The 18,563-nt window shown below is 38.8% G+C and overlaps 1 protein-coding gene across 1 annotated transcript in view; it reads left to right on the top strand.

Moving 5' to 3' along the window:
- Etnk1 (ethanolamine kinase 1) overlaps positions 1-18,563 on the top strand; it is a 47,935-nt gene that overhangs the window by 24,123 nt on the left and 5,249 nt on the right. The window contains exons 5-8 of the mRNA XM_005364581.2: positions 2,050-2,192; positions 11,609-11,692; positions 13,658-13,818; positions 18,314-18,387. Of these exons, the coding sequence (XP_005364638.1) occupies positions 2,050-2,192; positions 11,609-11,692; positions 13,658-13,818; positions 18,314-18,387 (462 nt within the window). The remainder of the gene's footprint in view (positions 1-2,049; positions 2,193-11,608; positions 11,693-13,657; positions 13,819-18,313; positions 18,388-18,563) is intronic.

The raw sequence follows: 18,563 nt of genomic DNA on the forward strand, positions 1-18,563 counted from the left end.
GCAGTGGTGCAGTAATTCTAAAGAGTATTGCGAAAGGGTGCAGTGGTGCAGTAATTCTAAAGAGTATTGCGAAAGGGTGCAGTGGTGCAGTAATTTTAAAGAGTATTGTGAAAGGGTGCAGTGGTACCATTTGGGATTGGCCATAGACACCTTTTAAATGTTTCTGTCTGCAAATGTCTAGAGATGTGCACTGGGCCTGTGGAAACTTAGGTTGTCTTAGTTTGCTGTGTCTACTTAAATAACAGATTGTCGGGTTGTAAATTTACTTTCTGGGATCTTAACTTTACTGGCTTGGCTCCCCAGTTCAAACTACCTATGGTGTTTCATTATTTTTTAATATGAGATTTTTATAGATTAATCTTTAGAATCTATATCATGAATACTGCAATGACAAATAAAATAAAAATTGAAAATATTACGTCTTACCTAAAAGTATTAAGGCTGCATCTTTGTATAGCAAGTCTGTTTCTAGAATGACAGAGGCAAGCAGGATCTTTAAGTTTACAGTGCACTTATCTGCATGCATGTATATGCACACACAGGATTTTTAAGTTCACAGTGTGTCACATGCCTTTGCACACATACGAAGAATAAACGTAAATGGAGCAGGGAGCAGCAGACTTTGGGTCCAGACTGGCCCAGTTACTAGTTATTGTCCCCTCATGTCCCCTTGGCAAGTGCTCAGCCCCATGTTGTCGTCTGTAAAGAGAATACTGTAGGTTATTAGCTGGGTGTGCTGGTAGTCTCCCCATGTAGATCACCGGGGAGTAAGGAGTCATTGAGAGACTACAGATGAAGAAACGAGAGAGCAGGCAGCTCTTTGGCAAGGAGTACTTGAATAGCAGTTTGAGCCTTGTGGTGTTCTTGGCAAACTGGGCCAGGTCCCTTATTTTGTATCAGTTTTTTTCTATCTAATTTTTACAAATATATCAATCACACCTATACTTTTGGGTTCTTACTTTTTCCCAGTTACCTTTCTATTAATTCCTGTGCTTAAAATCTATTTTAAAGATCGTTCAAAAACTTCTGGGCACTGGTGGCTCACACCTTTAATCCCAGCACTTTGAGAGGCAGAAGCAGGCGGATCTCTGAGTTCAAGGCCAGCCTGCTACAGCGTGAGTTCCAGGACAGAGCTGCTCTACAGAGAAACCCTGTCTCAAAAAACCAGAACCAAACCAAACCGAAACAAAACCCAGCCAACAAAACTCTATCCCCACTGCACTGAGCAAACTGTAGAACTTTGCTGTTAAGATAGTTAGGCAATATGAGTGTGCGTCTCCATTTCAGACTCTGGTCTAGGATTTTCTGAAAAATTGAACTTTTTTTTTTTAAATATTTATTTATTAATTTATTTATTTATTATGTATACAACATTCTGTCTGTATGCCTGAAGGCCAGAAGAGGGCGCCAGACCTCTTTACAGATGGTTGTGAGCCACCATGTGGTTGCTGGGAACTGAACTCAGGGCCTTTGGAAGAGCAGGCAATGCTCTTAACCACTGAGCCATCTCTCCAGCCCCTGAAAAATTGAACTTTTTGTTGCATTCATCTTTCCTTGCTTACAATAAATATTTTCAGTCTATAACTTTAAATAATACACTTAGGCCTCTTAATGAATTCATTGTGTCTCAGTCCCTTGTCTGTATAAAGTGGTGGTAAATGTACATTGTTTAGAATATCACGTAACTGGCAACTGCTCATACTATCCATCCTGAGTTAAGTAGTGTCAGAGTTTTTGTCTTTTGCTCTGTAGTTTTGGTTTTTTGAGACAGGGTTCTCTGTAATCATGGCTGTCCTTCAACGTGCTCTGTAGACCAGGTTGGCTTTGAATTGAGAAGTCCACCTGCCTCTGTTTTTGAAGTGCTGGGATTAAAGGGTGATTGTCTTATGTTTAAATGGATTATAAAGGTTTCCTTTATTCAAGTGTTGGAACACATGAATCTATTGTTGAAATCAGGAGTATGTGCTTGTTCAGTGGGAACATTTGAAGTAGATTTCTAACTGTGTCACCTGGATAAACAAGCTCTAACTCTTCTTTTACAACGGAAAGGTTCCTAAGTGATATCCCGAGCCCTCAGCTTCTTCAAGCGGAAATGACCTGGATGAAGGAGATTCTGTCCAACCTGGGCTCACCTGTGGTGCTTTGCCACAATGACCTGCTGTGTAAGAATATAATCTACAACGAGAAACAAGGTAGGTGCTTGACCTTAGCAGTAAGTAAGTTGATTGCTCGTATGCTCTTAATGGTTCCCTGTCTCTGTATCAATAAACAAGGATTAAAAGCATACACAAAGATTTTCTCTTGAACTTATAAAAATCATTGTAATTGCTATTAGGGATATATATGTATGGATAAAATGCCTTTAAAAGTTGGCTTATTAGAAATAGTTGGTGGTTCCTATTGGCTTTTTAAGTGTAAAATGATGAAATGATTGTGTGTGTGTGTATATACATATATATTTATAAATATATACATATAAATATATATTTCCTAAAGCTGTTTGGATATTTGAGATTTGAAAGCATGTCTGCTGTAATGGGGAGTGCGGGAAATGAACAGATTCCTATGCACTGCTGGGTTTCTGTGGGAACCCTCTCAGGGCTGTGAGTTTAGCAGCATTTAATATCTCCAGGCCTTTTAATTCCTGTGTATATGCTGACATCAGTGAGAGACTCAGGAGTAGAGAATACTGATTTTGTTTTTATTTATAGCAAATGAAGTAATAAGGACAATAGCCTTGGTAAATAGAGTTAAAATATTATGAGGTAAAAGTTGGTACTTTTGGTGTAACTTTTTGTGTGGCTGTTCATACCTTGATTCTCTGTGTTTGCATCAGAGTCACTGGTTGCATTATTAGAGCACTGGGTAAAGTGGTTTTGAGGTTTGGTTACTCAACAATAAACACCTTGAAATACTAATTTAAAATTTAAAAGTATAATTGATGTTAAGAAATTAGTATTTGAAAAGTGTTCTTGAAACTGAAACTGCTGCTTTTTACAAGAAACTCATTTTGAAAGTAATCATATTTGGAAGACCATATTTTAATTTAAAAATACTTTTGTGAATATACTGTTGCCAAAGAATTACTTTTGATTAGTCATAAATGTGTTAAATTTACTATTAGTGACTTTTATATCCAAAAAAACTGTTGGAACTGTTGTCATGAAAGAACTGTTGTCATTATGGCTAACTTTAACCTGAAGTGCAGCTAAAGGGACACTGTCAAGGATGGTGGCCTCAAGCTATATTTTCAAACCATTTATCTTTCATATTTGAAATTTCAATGTGGATGAGAGATTATTTAAAAATGCTGAGCTATAGTCGTTGTTTTGAATGATGTTAATTCTTGTGTGGAATCACCTTATTTAAATCTTAGGTATACCCTAAAGCATGAACTCTTTGACAGTTTCTTTTAATACGTCATTGTCCTGATTATCGAGTTGTTACAGTAAATGAGTGGTGACCAAATCTCAATGCCATGTGAGACAGGAGCCTGAGCTATGCTAAAGAGTGTGCTCGCCCAAGTTGAGAGCAAGGCTTGATAACACATGTACGTAATGGAGTTTCAAGTAAGGGACTTCATCTTACATCTGAAGTGGACACTCAGCTTTATTTTTAACTGCAACTTAAAGGGAATTTGTGACTTCTTTGGAATATAATTTTAACTTGTCATATTTTTACTTTTATGTTTCTTTTACATACTCATTTCATAGAACAAACTTGCTTATAAAACTAAAAAATAAGGGACCAAAAAAATCAGATTACTCTGTCATAGGTACTTTTCATTTAAACAGTTGTCAATCCCAGCTGTTGATAATTTACATTGAAAGTGCTTCTATTTCAAAGGGAGCAATTAGACTGTAATTTGGCGTTAGAGGTCAAAGTGCCCCTTCCATGTCTCTCTGTCCCTCTCCTTCCAGTAGGAGTCCATGTCTTATTGCTTGCTCCTCGTCTTTGTGGGTGTTTGAGTGTTAGTAATGGAAGGCTGTGTGTACGTTTTCCCTTAATCAATGAGTTGTTTTATGTCTTCTAGAAAGGCTAATTGGATCTTGTAGCATTCCCTTGTAAGATTTCTGTTAGTATTTAATGCACACTGTGATTAGACTGTTCAGTTAATACCTGAAATTAATGAACATATGACCAGAAGTTACACTGTTACTATCCTTTGATGGTGTTTCAGGTGAGGAGCTGGTAGTTTTGAGATAATGAAACAATAATGACCTGTTTGAATTTATAGTTACAATAGAAGATACCATGCCTTATTCCAACAATTTGGTAAGCTTAATGCATAAGAAATGATTCATTTGTCTTTGGAGCATCCTTTGGAGATCCAGAGGTGATCTTAGAAAGGGCAGTGTGGGAGCCAGGCATATGTAGTGACACACATCTTTAATCATATCACTTGGGAGGCAGAGGCAGGTAGGTCTCTGTGAGTTTGAGGTCACCCTGGTCTACTTAGTGAGTTCTAGGACAGCCAAGACTACATAGTGAGGCTCTGTCTCTGGAAAAGGTGCACACACACAGACACACACAGACAGATACACACAGACACACGGGCGTGGGGGCAGAGAGATTGCTCAGCCATTAAAGGCTAGGCACACAAGCAAAAAATGAAGGAAAGAAAAAAGAGAGAGGTAAGACTACACCATCTTAGCCGTCTGCTTCCTTTACTGTAGCATATGAAAGCCAAACTGAGCTGTTTGAAGGGAAGATAGTTTACACGTACATAATGGATTAAATTTTGTGTTATGCGCACATACACATTTGATCTGTTGCTCTAAGGCCATTCGTGTAACTTGGGTTCAGGGCCTCACTGTTTTCTGCTTTTTATCTTATGAGACACAAATAGATAAAAGCAATGGATGAAGTGAATATGAGATACAATAGATAAAAGCACTGCCTTGATATCATCAAGCTGTCTTGGTTGTATGTTTTAACTTTTAATTTTTCAGAAGTGTAAATTTGAAACTAACAGTAAATTTTTACAGTATCATTTTGAGGTGCCTACATTTAAAAATAATAATGTGATGAGCTGGCTTTGGCATTAATATAAGTACATAGTTTGCCAGCCCTTATATATGTTGCTAGCATGCATTTTATACAATGTATCTGATCAAAAGAATGAAGGGTAGTTTTTAAGCACTGTGGCCTGTGTGTGTGACACTCAGTTTTTAAGTGTTTATTTGGCATTCTCTTGAGTAAATGTTATAGGAATGCATAGTTACAGCAAAAAAAAAAATTGCACACTTAACACCCTTAAGTGAAGAACATTTATTTCTACCATCTTGGAGAGGGGCTCATGTTTTCATGAAGAGTAGTACTGTCTCCTAACCCTGTAGTGATACTCAAACTGTCAGATGACAGCACTTAGGGGACACAAGACAAGGTAGATGTCCTTCTTTAATGAATTAGTATTGATATTTTTAAAAAGTCCCAGAGTTAAGGTGTTTGTTAAGCAATAGTCCGCCCATCTCTGGCTGTCACTGAAGTGACACCCTTCCCCAAAGTGTGTGCAGTGTATAATGATGAGATTGACTTTGGAATAATAAAATGGAAAGCAGTTATCCCTCCTTCAGAGCAGCAGGACAGCATTATGTAGTTATCTGTTAATTGTGACTTTCACAGGCTTGGTGTGAAGAACCTGGAATGTCGTTTATTGACTGACTTCCAATGTAATATTTTGATCATAGCTAACTCTTTAGTTGCTGACATGTCAGCAGCCATTGATGAAGCTTTGAGATTGCTTTCATGTCTACTTCTGCCAGAATGTTCTTTGGTTTGAGGATGCCTTCTGATGGTTAGTTCTTTCCCCACCCCATTCCTTCCTAAGAGCCTACATATGGGGATGACTGTGTCTTTGTTAATCATTGTCCATTTTCTCTTCAGTACAATACAGGAAGTTGGTTGGTAAGCATTTAGGCAATTCAGAGGAGTAGAAGAAAATGAAGACCATTTCTTGGGATTTCTTTAGTTTTGCACGCTGCAGGTAGGAAAGTCACCACTACTCTGAGTCACCTGATTGGCTCTCGGCTAGATCCATTCTGCTCTTACTAATGCCGAGCTTTGTTGTTTCAATGACTTAGAAGATATTTTTTCTATTGAAAAGTAAGAGATCTGACGTGTTAGATTTGTAGAGATTTTTTTTTTTAGAACCATCTTGTTAGACTGAGGCGGGTCTCCACCGAAGCTGTCCCTGTGGTACTTGGTTGGTATATTGCTGGCTTAGTATACTCAAAACTTTGGGTGCCATAAATCCTCAGTATTGCACATATGTGTCCGACAGAACTCTTAGTCTAGTATTTGGAGGGTAGAGGAAAGGGGATGGGAAATTCAGGGCCATCCCGAGGACCACTTGAGTTTCTTTTCAAAAAATAAAATAACAGAAACAAAACAATGCTGTCTTCATTTGAAAGATAATTCATATACAGACGAATGTAAACATTTATTGATGAAACAACTAGTAATAGGTATATAATTATACAAACATGTTTGCTTATAAAAGCCAATATATCATACATATACACCTTTGCTTACCTGCTTGGAATACCATCATACTCGTTCAAATAAAAGCTGTATATATATTATTTGGTCTAAATATCTACAAATAGAGATATAAAAATAAATCCCTTTAATAAATAAATAGCACGTGACTGATGTATCGTCATTACCCATGTACCTGCCACCTAGAGTCTGGATTTGACAAGTTTGTGCTTTATCACCCCACGTCACCTATCCATCCGTCAGTCCATCTTACTTTATTTTATGTGTATTTCACAATGAGTGCAGATGTGAGTGGCCTCCACGCTCAAGCTCTTTAGCAGCACAGCCTCTCTAGAGCTTAGCGTCTCCCTAGAGTGTTCTGTGTCAGTCTTAGCTCATCGAGCTCAGTGTGGTGATGTGTACCCTGGAATTGCAGCCATTTGGAAAACTGAGCTGTAGGATATCTGGAGCCTGAGAAGTTCAGGATCAATCTGGACAGCATAGTGGAACCTGCCTTTAAAAACAAAAGGGAGGCTCAGTGGTAAGAGCATTGCCTGCTCTTCCAAAGGTCATGAGTTCAATTCCCAGCAACCACATGGTGGCTCACACCTATCTGTAATGAGGTTTGGTGCCCTCTTCTGGCCTGCAGACACACACACAGACAGAATATTGTACACATAATAAATAAATAAATAAATAAATAATTAAAAAAACAAAAGGGAGCCGGGCGGCGGTGGCGGAACACGCCTTTAATCCCAGCACTCGGGAGGCAGAGGCAGGCGGATCTCTGTGAGTTCAAGACCAGCCTGGTCTACAGAGCTAGTTCCAGGACAGGCTCCAAAACCACAGAGAAACCCTGTCTCGAAAAACCAAAAAATAAATAAAAAATAAAAACAAAAGGGAGTTGTAAGCATGCTGCTGAGTGAATTTGACAGGTGTCTGCAAACCTGTAACTGGAACACCCTTAGGTGTAGAACATTTCTACCATCTTGGAGAGAGCCTCGTGCCCTGTAGTGATTTGTTCTAGACTACTGCATGGGAAAAGAAAATACCCCAAAGTTAGGCAGGCAGTTGTAAAACTGAACCCCAGCCAGGCACGTAGCTCTCAGAAGGCTGAGGCATAAAACTTGCCTGTGTTGTCTACATAGTGAATACCAGGCTAGCCAGGGCTGCCATAGAAAACCATGTTTTAAAAACCAGCCAAACCATTTCTAAACTATTAAGGGACAATGACTAAGATATTATAGATCTTTGTTTTCAATGTTTATTTTTGCTCTTAGTTTTATACATGTTTGTAATGTACTTTGGTCATTCCCCTCTCCATTATTCTCTTAGTCTCTTGTCACTCCTGCTTGACCCTATCTTCTTTAGCCCTCCCTTTTTGTGTGTGCACCACTGAGTTTAGTTAGGGCTGTTTGCATGGGCACAGGCTGAGGTGTAGAGCTTTTTTACAGTCCATGTGTTCAGGTCCACTATATTTGAGTCATGCTTGAATGAGAATGTTACAAATGCCACATTGTTTTTTTTTTTGGATTCTCTTTTGCAACCCCTCCTCATATGTTACTGTGTCTCTGAAGACCTCCATTTTTCTCCCAGCATTTGACTATTTCTCATGTGCCAGGAGGGCCCTTCTGTCCCTTCTTCCAGGCTGTATATCACATAGTAATTGACAATCCCTAGCCCCAAGATTGAGAGTGATTTATGCTCTGATGGAGGTGATACAGAGCAGAACTGGATATTTCCCAGCTTAGATCCTCCTGCCTGTTTCTGTGTAAGACAAACAGTGTTTTTGCAGAATTCCTGTGCAGATTGGTGCTCTCCCTTATCAGTGTTTTTGTGTGTCTAACAGCAGAGCAGGTAGAGTGATCTGGAAGAGTGTTCATGTTCTCATTTTGTTAACTTTCTTATTTTTTTATTTTTAAATAGTTGAGACATTTGTTGTCTAGTTACAATTAAATAGCCTTGGGTAGTTATTCATTTTTGGCATTAAAGCACTTTCATAATTGGAAGACTTTTTCTTGTATTGAGATTTGAACAGTATAACTATGGATCTTTCCTACTGTGGTGAAGGGCTTCAAATGAGTAAAACCCAAAAATATAGTTTTGAAAATTCAAATTTATCCATCGTTTGTATTATGCTTTGTATGTGTGTTGATGTAATTATCTAAGATAATGAAAATCAATGCTACCCCTTAGGCTAGTCATTGTTTTTAAAGGTTAAGAATGTCTTGAGACTCTGGATGATCTAGAAGCCCCTCCATAGGAACTGAGTGAGTGCACATATAGTTCTAGGGGGGTGTTCTCATCTGTCTACCTCTGAGAAATTCTCTTCTTAATTAATAGTGATATGAACATTCTTAATATGGGAAGTATTAGAAATAAAAAATAAACTTACTGAATAAAGAAGTAGCATATTTCTGTTGCTAGGAAAGCAATTTCCAATACCGTAATTTGATTTTTCTGGCACCCTAAAATAGGCCTCTAATTTTACATTATTGCAGAATTTTAAATTTAAGGTTGAGTTCCACTTTGTAATAACTTGAAAAGAATAGTTAATGCAGATTTTTAAAAATTTCTTTCCTTTAAAGCTTTGTGTCTTGTACAATGTGAGTTTGCCAAATTCTCTTCATCTGCTACAGATTAGGTATGCCATTGCTGCTGCCATGTGGCGGCACACCCGTGCTTCTTAAACGCACTGACTGGAGCTTTGTCGCCTCACTTGTTCACATGCACGGAGCCTGGTAACAGCCCCATCTGTATTTTGTTAGCTTCATTTTCTTATCTTTAGATTTCATTATAAACTCAACATAGCATTTAAACATAAAGGCCAGTGTTAATGAGTTAACGCTACTACAAAAGTCACTGCTAAAACTTTTCATGCTGAAACAGATTTTAACTTTTCTTAAAATGATTTATGTTTTAATTAAATTATGTGTATAAGCAGGTCTGTTTTTACCTGCCATTTTAACTGTATTTGCCAAATTCTAAATGTAATTTTGAAAATCGAAGCTGTTATTTATGTGGACAGTAAGCTTCAGGACTGGCTGTGTATTTTATCGGCATTTAACTAACATGAGCTCTACGGGGAGTTGTGCTAAAGAACCAGAATCATCAACAGCAGCATTTAAAGTTCTGTGTGCTAGGCATGTTTGCTTGGTTCAGCTGTGGACCTCCGTAAATGTTGTGTTCTGTCTTTGAAGGCTGGTGGAGGGATAGACGTGTTCTGGACCATTCTATTTAGTTTTACTCGGTGACAGTTTTGTATAGAATATACATAGTATTTTAAGAATAATATTTTTCCCTCAGAAATGCTCATTGTAAAGAAGTTAAAAAAAAAAGTAAAGAGAAAGTCTCTTATTATCACCTGTAGTAAAAGGAGCTGAGCATTTTGTTAGGGTTTGTTTCAGTTCATCTCTGCTCTTTATTCAGTATGCTCTCTTTTCTTAGACGTATTTTAATAAATTGCATCACATTTTTTGACTGATTCAGCATCCATATTCACAACTCATATTTTAACTATTAATTTTAAAAGCTGTTTAACGGCTTTGTGTGAGTCAAGGACTTGCCCTGCGTGGTGCTTATCTGCAGCTTCTCATTGCCAGCCTCGCTCTGGTCCCTTCTGTTGCTCAGTGAAGTCCTTTAGTTATGGGTGTGCTTGTCCAGTAGTCCTGGGCTCGCAGTAGGGCACACTTGAGGCTGAACTGCAGTAATACTTAGAAACCTTACATTTATTGTAACAATATTTTGTCCAGTTTTGCAAACTTAAATATGCTTTGATCACCCCCCCCCAAGAATTGAGGATCAACCCCAAGCCTGGTGCCTGCTAGGCAAGCACCCCACCTCCAAGCTACTCCCCAGCCCCTGGCATTCTTAGAGTTTTAGAATTTTATTAAATATAATTGTTTTCTGAAAAATTTTACATTTATCACACATTTTTTTTGGTCATTATGTTTTTGTTTTTCCTGGTGATTGAATATGCTCAATATACTTTTTTGGATCAACTATACAGATGTCTATTAAGACATTAAAATTCTGATGCTGTTTTATTTGGGAAATGCCACTGTATAGACCAGGAGTCTGTTTTGTCACCTGTGGTCACTGGTTAAAAGTTGGAGTGACACATGCTTTCTCAACCTGGGCATCCTGGAAATGACTCTCAGTCATTTTTGTGTCCACCTTACCTGTAGCTCCATGGAGTGCACATTGCTCCAATGTAGACAGTAATGTACAGTAGCTTTTTTCTTTTCTCAAAATTAATGACGTCTAATTTTATTTATTTTGTGCATATACAACTTGTAGATTTGCATGTAATCCCCCCCGTAATGAGTACTTAAATAATAAAAATTCCTAAGTAGTAATATTCACTTATAAAAGGCTAGCAGGATTGCCCCCCTTCTCTCTCTCTCTCTCTCTCTCTCTCTCTCTCTCTCTCTCTCTCTCTCTCTCACACACACACACACACACACACACACACACACACACGAAATCTTAATTTTAACTCATGTAAAAATAAATAAAACTTTTACATGTTAGAAACTGTAGCATTGTTTGTTTTAAAAGGTAAAAGCACTACTGTAATACCCCTAAGCCATGGAGAGCTCAGTTATGTAATTATGCCAAACATACAAACTCATTTCTTAAACTGGTGATAATGTCAGATTGGTCAATGAGTGTTAGCACTGTCAGTCAAGGGATTCAGGTTTTCAGAGTTTATGTTTGATTTTCATATGTAGATAAGCTTGTTATACAGTGTCTTATAGGTGATGTTTTGTTAAGATAAGCTGTTAACAATTTCCAAAGAGAGTTATTTCTCATTAAACATGAATTTTTAAATTGCTGATGCCCCATGTGGTAAGAAACATGTTTCTTCTGTTATAACTCAGAAATGACTATATTTTCATTTAAACAAAAATATGCTCTCGAAATGCTGTTGATCAAGAGACATAATTTGAATTTTGAAAAGCTCATTGCCATAAAATTCACAGCCTCACCCTGTGTTGTCTCAGAAGTGCATGTAACCAAGCACACGCATTGAGACAAGTATGAGAGAATTGAATTACAGGTAGTATAGGGATCTTTTGGTCATGTATGTGATTTCTTATCTGCTTTGTTTTTGTGTCTCATATAGGTGACGTACAGTTCATTGATTATGAGTATTCTGGATACAACTACCTGGCATATGATATTGGAAATCATTTCAATGAATTTGCAGGTGAGACCCACACATCACTGTTGGGGCTCCTGCTAACAATGTCATTTCCAGGGTTGTTTTAAGGATGATAACCTGGGTAGGAGCCGCATGCCTGCCCACTCACTTGATCAGCTGGCTGTGTTTACTTGGAGAAAAGAGCTTTTTCATTATTTGCCATCAGAAAATACTGCATAAGAGGGATGGTCATAGCTTGTGTGAGAAGAGCTCACTAGTACTGCAGGGCAAGAGCCCAGGTGTTGGTCATATAATGGCCTTTATTGGGGCTGGGGTTTTAGCTCCATGCCTATATGACATGTGCAAAGATTCTGCCTTCCATCCCTAGCACACCAGAGCAGCATGGCTCTTGAAATGCTTTTTAACAAAATGCTCAAATTTTGGATGTTTTTTTCTTTTTGATTATAGCTGTTAAAAGATTGAACATTTTTTACTCCTGAATTTTATAATATATATAAAATACAAGGTATTTTTATTTAGATGAAATTAATTTACAATTATCATGGCTATATTGTTCTAAAAATAATGATTAGAAAATGCTTTGAGTGTTTTTTTCTTTACTAGTGAGGATATCTTATTGCAGAACTTGCTCTTGCAACAGACTCCTGTCTTTTTGTATATTTCAGATTAGCAGGCTAGGTGAAAGTTCTGTTTCTAGTTACTTAGTCCTGTCAGATGTACCATACATATGCTGCAGCCTGTGTCTGTGCTGCTGCGCATATGTTCACGCATGGTCCCATAGGCAGGAATAGGTTTGTGTATGATAAGAATTCACCTTTTCAAGCCAGCACGTGGGAGGCAGAGGCAGGTGGATCTCTGAGTTCAAGGCCAGCAGGGCTGCAAAGAGAAACCCTGTCTTGACCTCTCCTACTCCACCCACAAAAAAAGAGATCACCCTTTCATGACACGCATACTGTTGTAGCTATGAAGGAAGAAGCCACAATTGCTTAAAACTTCTGTGGGGAAAAGCTGAATTAAAACCCGAATGTTAGGTAGTATTCGTATACGCAAGTAGAAGGAAAGGGAGGGAGGCAGCATTGAGATGAGTGCCTTAGTTAGGGTTTCTGTTGCTGTGAAGAGACACCATGGCCATAACAACTCCCACAAAGGAATAGCATTTCATTGAAGTGGTAGCTTAGTTTCAGAGGTGTAGTCCACATGATGACATGCAGGTGGACATGACACTGGAGAAGTAGCTGAGAGTCCTACATCTTTCAGGCAACAGGAAGTGATCTGAGACAGTAGGGCAGTATCTTGAACATATGAGATCTTAAAGCCCGCCTCCACAGTAACTCAAGACCACACCTTCTCCAACAAGGCCTTATATCCTAATGGTGCCACTCCCCGTGGGGGCTGTTTTTCGTTTATTTTTTTTTTTCAAACTACCACAGTGAGATTGCTGTCAGTAGGATACAAAGCTCTTGAAGGAAGAGCAAAGCTTACATTAGAGAGGTGGGTTTAAAATATTTATGAAGAATCCCAAATGCCAGGCAAGAATAGTAGAAACTTTAGGGTGGGTCATAGGACTGTGGAAATGGCTCACCTACTTTTCTTTATTCCCTTCCTTCAAAAGAAATGAAAAAAGTAGAAATAGAAAATACCAGAGTTGGATGGTAAATGGGAGTAAATATATTGTTTTTTTGAAACTTTTAAGCAGTTTAACCTAGGGATAAAGTTTTCAAGAAAGAGTATGTTTACCCTTGAGTGTGATCAGAAATTGTGTAGAGGCAGGTCTTGCTCCTCTCTTCACCCTGTAGTGCTTAAAACCACCCAGGGTGCATGCAGATGTAGAGTTGGGAAGGGCATCAGCAGCTGTGTGTCTGATGTAAGCTGGGATTCTGAACGGCTGGCCCGTTATTTAATAGTAAGGTTGTGCTAGCAGAAGTAGAAGGTTTCTTTACTTTCAGTTAAAAGTTGGTGGTAGTACTTAGGCATGCTGAAGGGAGTTTCTTATAGTCTGTTTCTCCTCAGGTGTCAGTGACGTAGACTATAGTCTCTATCCAGATAGAGAACTCCAGGGCCAGTGGCTGCGCGCTTACCTCGAAGCCTACAAGGAGTACAAAGGCTTTGGCAATGAAGTCACTGAAAAGGAAGTAGAGACACTCTTCATTCAAGTCAATCAGTTTGCTTTGGTAAGTTTAAATAGAATCAATGAAAATTTTCTTGGGATTCCTGGAACCATCTAACTTGCTGGACTAGCTCACTTGGTGAGCTCTGGGTTCAAGTGATAGATCCTCCCTCAGTGTATAAGGTGGAGAGAGATGATAGGAAGGCACTATAGGCAGTGACCTCCGCACAATGTGCACATACACAGGTGTGCATGTGCCCACACACCTGTATTCACAGATAACATACATGTTATTGTCTCAGTGTGCACATTGTTCCCACATCATTTATTATGTTCTGATAGAAAAAAGATAAGGGACAAATAATAGAGACATCAAATGTCAAAATTATTTTTGAAAATATTTTGTTAAATTTTGGTGTGTGTGTGTGTGTGTGTGTGTGTGTGTGCGCACGCACACACACACATACCTGCCACACATGATACATGTGTGGGGAGCAGAGGACAATTTGCAGGTATGAGTTCTCACCACCACGTGGCAGCAGGCATTGAACTCATGTCTTCCGACTTGATGGCAAACACCTTTGTTTACTGAGCCATCTCATTGCCTAATTGTTCTAATAATATTACTCATTTAGCAGTTTCTCTTAACTTGTGTGTAGTCTTCTAAAAGGAATAGTATATATATAGTAAGTTCATATATTGTGAGATCTAATGCCAATTTCTGGTTGTTCATGAATAATACTAGTTAGTTTTTGTCTAAATCCCTCTTTTTCTTTTTAACCAAAATTCTGTTGGCCCCTGTTATTTAAATGTTTTCTTTCCTTTTGTGCTCTCTGCAGAATAGAAAGAAGGGTAGGACCTGTGCAGACGTGTGCACAGACCTTCCCTTTGAGACTTGTGCTTGCTAGCTTCCTTTCTTTTTGTATTTATTTGCTTGTTTTTATTTTTTGTTTTTTCTTTTTGTTTTGTTGTTGTGGTTTTAGACCAGGCTGGTCTTAAACTCACAGAGATCCACATGCGTCTGCCTTCTAGGTGCTGGAATTACTGCTTTGCTTTTAGTAACTCTTATTTCCTCTTGCTGACACTTGAAGTGTTTATCGCATTTTACATGTTTGAGTGGATAAGTAACCTCCACACTTAAAGAGTTTAAGGTCTTTCTCCAGCTGCCCTCTTCATCGTTGCTATAGAGCAGGAATCATGGGGAAGTTCCTGGTATCATGATTGGTATTTTCAGTCTCCTCTATCCTCAACCCTGTCTTGCAGGATCCCTGTGTCTTGTCACTAGGGTCTCCATGGTGAAAATAATGGTATTTGAGGCTTATTTTATAAATCACAATAGAAACCCCCATTTGGGATTACAACACTTAGCAAGTGGGGGAAATGAGATCGCACAGGGAATATGCCATATAGTTGAGCTACGGATCAACATGGTGGGTGAGTTTTAACATGATTAATCTAGTAGTTCAGTTAGGATTAAAGCGTACGTGGGAATTAGTGGAAAGCCGTAACTTCTCATTAGATTCCCGATGTCCCTTTTTGCCAGTGGCATCTTTGGGGAAACTGGCTTGATGCTGAGACCTGTGCCTTACTCAGTGCTGGTGGCCGTGTGAGGTCCAGGGTCACTGTGAGGCTGTAGAGTCCCATGACCTCTCACAGCCCGAGGCTCGTGGTGGTTTATCTTGCTCATTGCTGCCACAGAACGCCTGACAGAAATGACTTAAGGAAGGTTAGTTTGGTGGTGTGTCATTCCGTCATCCCTGGGGGCAGAGAGCTTAGGCACTTACTGTGTGCTCGGCCAAACACAAGGGATCTGACTGACCTTGAGAGGCAGGTCAGAAACAGCCCTCTTCCATGTGTTCTGAAGGACTGTACTTGAAGTTAGTAATCCACATGTAGAATATCATAAGCTGTTAGAAATTCTTAGAATTCTTCACATGGGGTTAGTAGGACTACATTCTTTTGATTTTGGGATCCTGGGGATGGACAGGGTCTTAACTCTGACTGAAGCTGTCCTGGAATTTGGCCAAGTTTACTTGGAATTTATAGTAATTCTCCTGTATCAGCCTCTTAAATTTTAATTTAAATTTGAACTTTATTTTTTTTTTTAGTTTAGATTTGTTGATGTGTATGAGTATTTTGCCTGCATATGTGCATGCATACATACCACATGTTCTACAATACCCTTGGGGACCAGAAGAGGGTGTCAGAGCCCCGGGAACTGGGAGTTACAGGTTATGAGCTACCATGTGGCTGCTGCAACCAAACTGGTCCTTTACAAGAACAATAAGGTTCTTAACATTGAACCATTTTCCCAGCCCCAGTTAAAAAAAAAAATATTATACAAGGTTACATAAGGCCATTACATGTGTGTATACATGTACTTGGAGTATTTTCATGCATGTATACAGTGTTCTTGGAGCCCACATGCATGTATACAGTGTTCTTGGAGCATATATGCATACATACAGTATGCTAGGAGCATACATGCATGTATATAGTACACCTGGAGCATTACATGTGTGTGTACAGTATACTTGGAGCATTTCTGTGCGTGTATACAGTGTACCTGGAGCATTTACATGTGTTTGTACAGTGTACCTGGAGTATTACATGCGTGTGTACAGTGTACTTGGTATTAGGAATTTTCCTAACGTGAGCTCATGTATTTATTTACTTTGTATGGGCACGCCATATTTCTCTCTTGCCATATGGTTCCTGGATATTAAACTCAGATTGTCTGGCGTGGTTGGTAGTAAGCCGCTTGACTTTGAGCCATTGGTCCTCAACATTCCTAGTGCTGTGACCCTTAAGTGTAGTTCCTCATGTTGTGATGACCTCCACCCATAAAATTATGTTCATTGCCACTTCATAACTGCAGTTTTACTACTGTTGTGAATCATAATGTAAATTTTTGTGTTTTCTGATGGTCCTAGGTGATTTCTGTGAAAGGGTCACTCAACCCCCAAAGTGGTTTCAACCCACAGGTTCAGAACTGCTGCTCTGAGTGATCTCACTGGCCCCTTTTGGTGCTTTTGCCTTAGAGGATATACCAGAAATAAAATCGGGCTTTTAACATTATTATTATTATTTTTTTTAGAGCATCTGTAGTAAAAGTAAACTATTTCTGGGGAAATAAAATTTTATTTTTGTTATTAAAAAATATGTATGAGTGTTTTGCCTGTGTGTATGTCTTTGTACCACTTGTATGCCTGGTGCCCCACAGAAGTAGGGAGAAGACATCAGATCTCCTGGGTTACAGATGACTGGGAGCTGCTCTGTGGGTAGGAGGTAGAAGCTAGGAATCACATCTGGGTCTTCTGGAAGAACACTTCCATGTTACCAGAATTAGAAAATATTTAAAAATTTTAAAATATTTAAAATATAAAAATATTAAAAAATACTTAAATTTTAGTTTGTCATTTGTGTTTGTGTGTGTACACATGTACATATGTGTGTCCGTGCACCCATTGGAAGTCGGGACAGCATTTGGGAGGAGATTTTTCCTTCTGTCATGGTTTCTGGGATTAGAGTCAGAGCTCTTTTCCTTATTGAACTATCTTGCCGCTGTCTGGTATTAACAGAATTTTAAAATATTATGTCTAAATGGAAATTATTTGTGGGCTAATGAAATGACCTAATGGCCAGAATAAAATTCCTGGAACTCATATGATGGAAGGAAAAAACAGTTCTGCAATTTGTCATCAGTCTTTCACATCTATGCATGCACACTGCGTGCATCACACACACACACACACACACACACACACACACACACACACACACACACTAAATGTAATTCAAAAAGAAAATGGGGCTGGACAGATGGCTCATAGGTTAAGAGCACTAGCTGCTTTTCAAGAGGAAGTTGGCATTTGGTCCTAGCACACACATGGTGGCACACAGCAGTCTGCAACTCCAATTCCAGGAGTTTTAAAATGCTCTTCTGGATTCTGTGGGCACCAAGTATGCACGTGGTGTACATAGATACATGGAGCCACTCAAGCAAACATGTAAAATAAAAATGCTAACCATTTACGAAATTGTTGTAAGGCATAGACAAAATTATGTTACAATTTCTAATCCATTAGTTTTAGGTTCTAGGATACAGGTTTCACGGATAGACTCGCTAATAGTATTGTCATTTATGTGTATAGTGGAGCCAATAATGGAAGGGTGTGAACCACTTCTTGTGTCTGTATATTATGTGGAATGCTAAATTCTGCACTGGGCAAAGACTATTGAAACTACTAGACTTGAGTTTACAAGTCATTCTGACTTTGTTGCTTCCTGTATAGTCAGAGTCATTAGTGATAACCAAGTAACTACCTTGCTTCAGTATGTTCTGTTCCGGCTGTGTTGTGTAAAAATTAACAGAAGGGAGAAGATACTATGGGGACTAGAGAGTATAGGTAACTCTGTAGATCTAGGTTCAGTATTTACCAAAAAAGTAGAAAGAAGGAAAGTACTATGCATGCAATTGACGGAAAGCGTAGAATTAACAATTTTGTATTGTGTACAAAAATTTGTTTTTATAATTCTTCATTTTTCTTCTCTTTAAGGCTTCTCATTTCTTCTGGGGACTCTGGGCTTTGATCCAAGCCAAGTACTCCACAATTGAGTTTGATTTCCTTGGGTAAGATGATGTGTGAACTGTGAGGTGCTGTCTGTCTGGACTTGGTTGTTCTAGTGTGTAGAGATGGCAGGCGGTGCTTTGAAGGCCATGTGCACTTAAGCCGTGCAGAAGCTTCAGGCTGGCGAGTGCTCGGCATAGGAGTGTCCAGTAGGTGGTGCAGCAGGCTAAGCTGAAGG

This window comes from Microtus ochrogaster (genome assembly GCF_000317375.1).
Source record: "Microtus ochrogaster isolate Prairie Vole_2 chromosome 14 unlocalized genomic scaffold, MicOch1.0 chr14_random_2, whole genome shotgun sequence".
NCBI lineage: Eukaryota > Metazoa > Chordata > Mammalia > Rodentia > Cricetidae > Microtus > Microtus ochrogaster.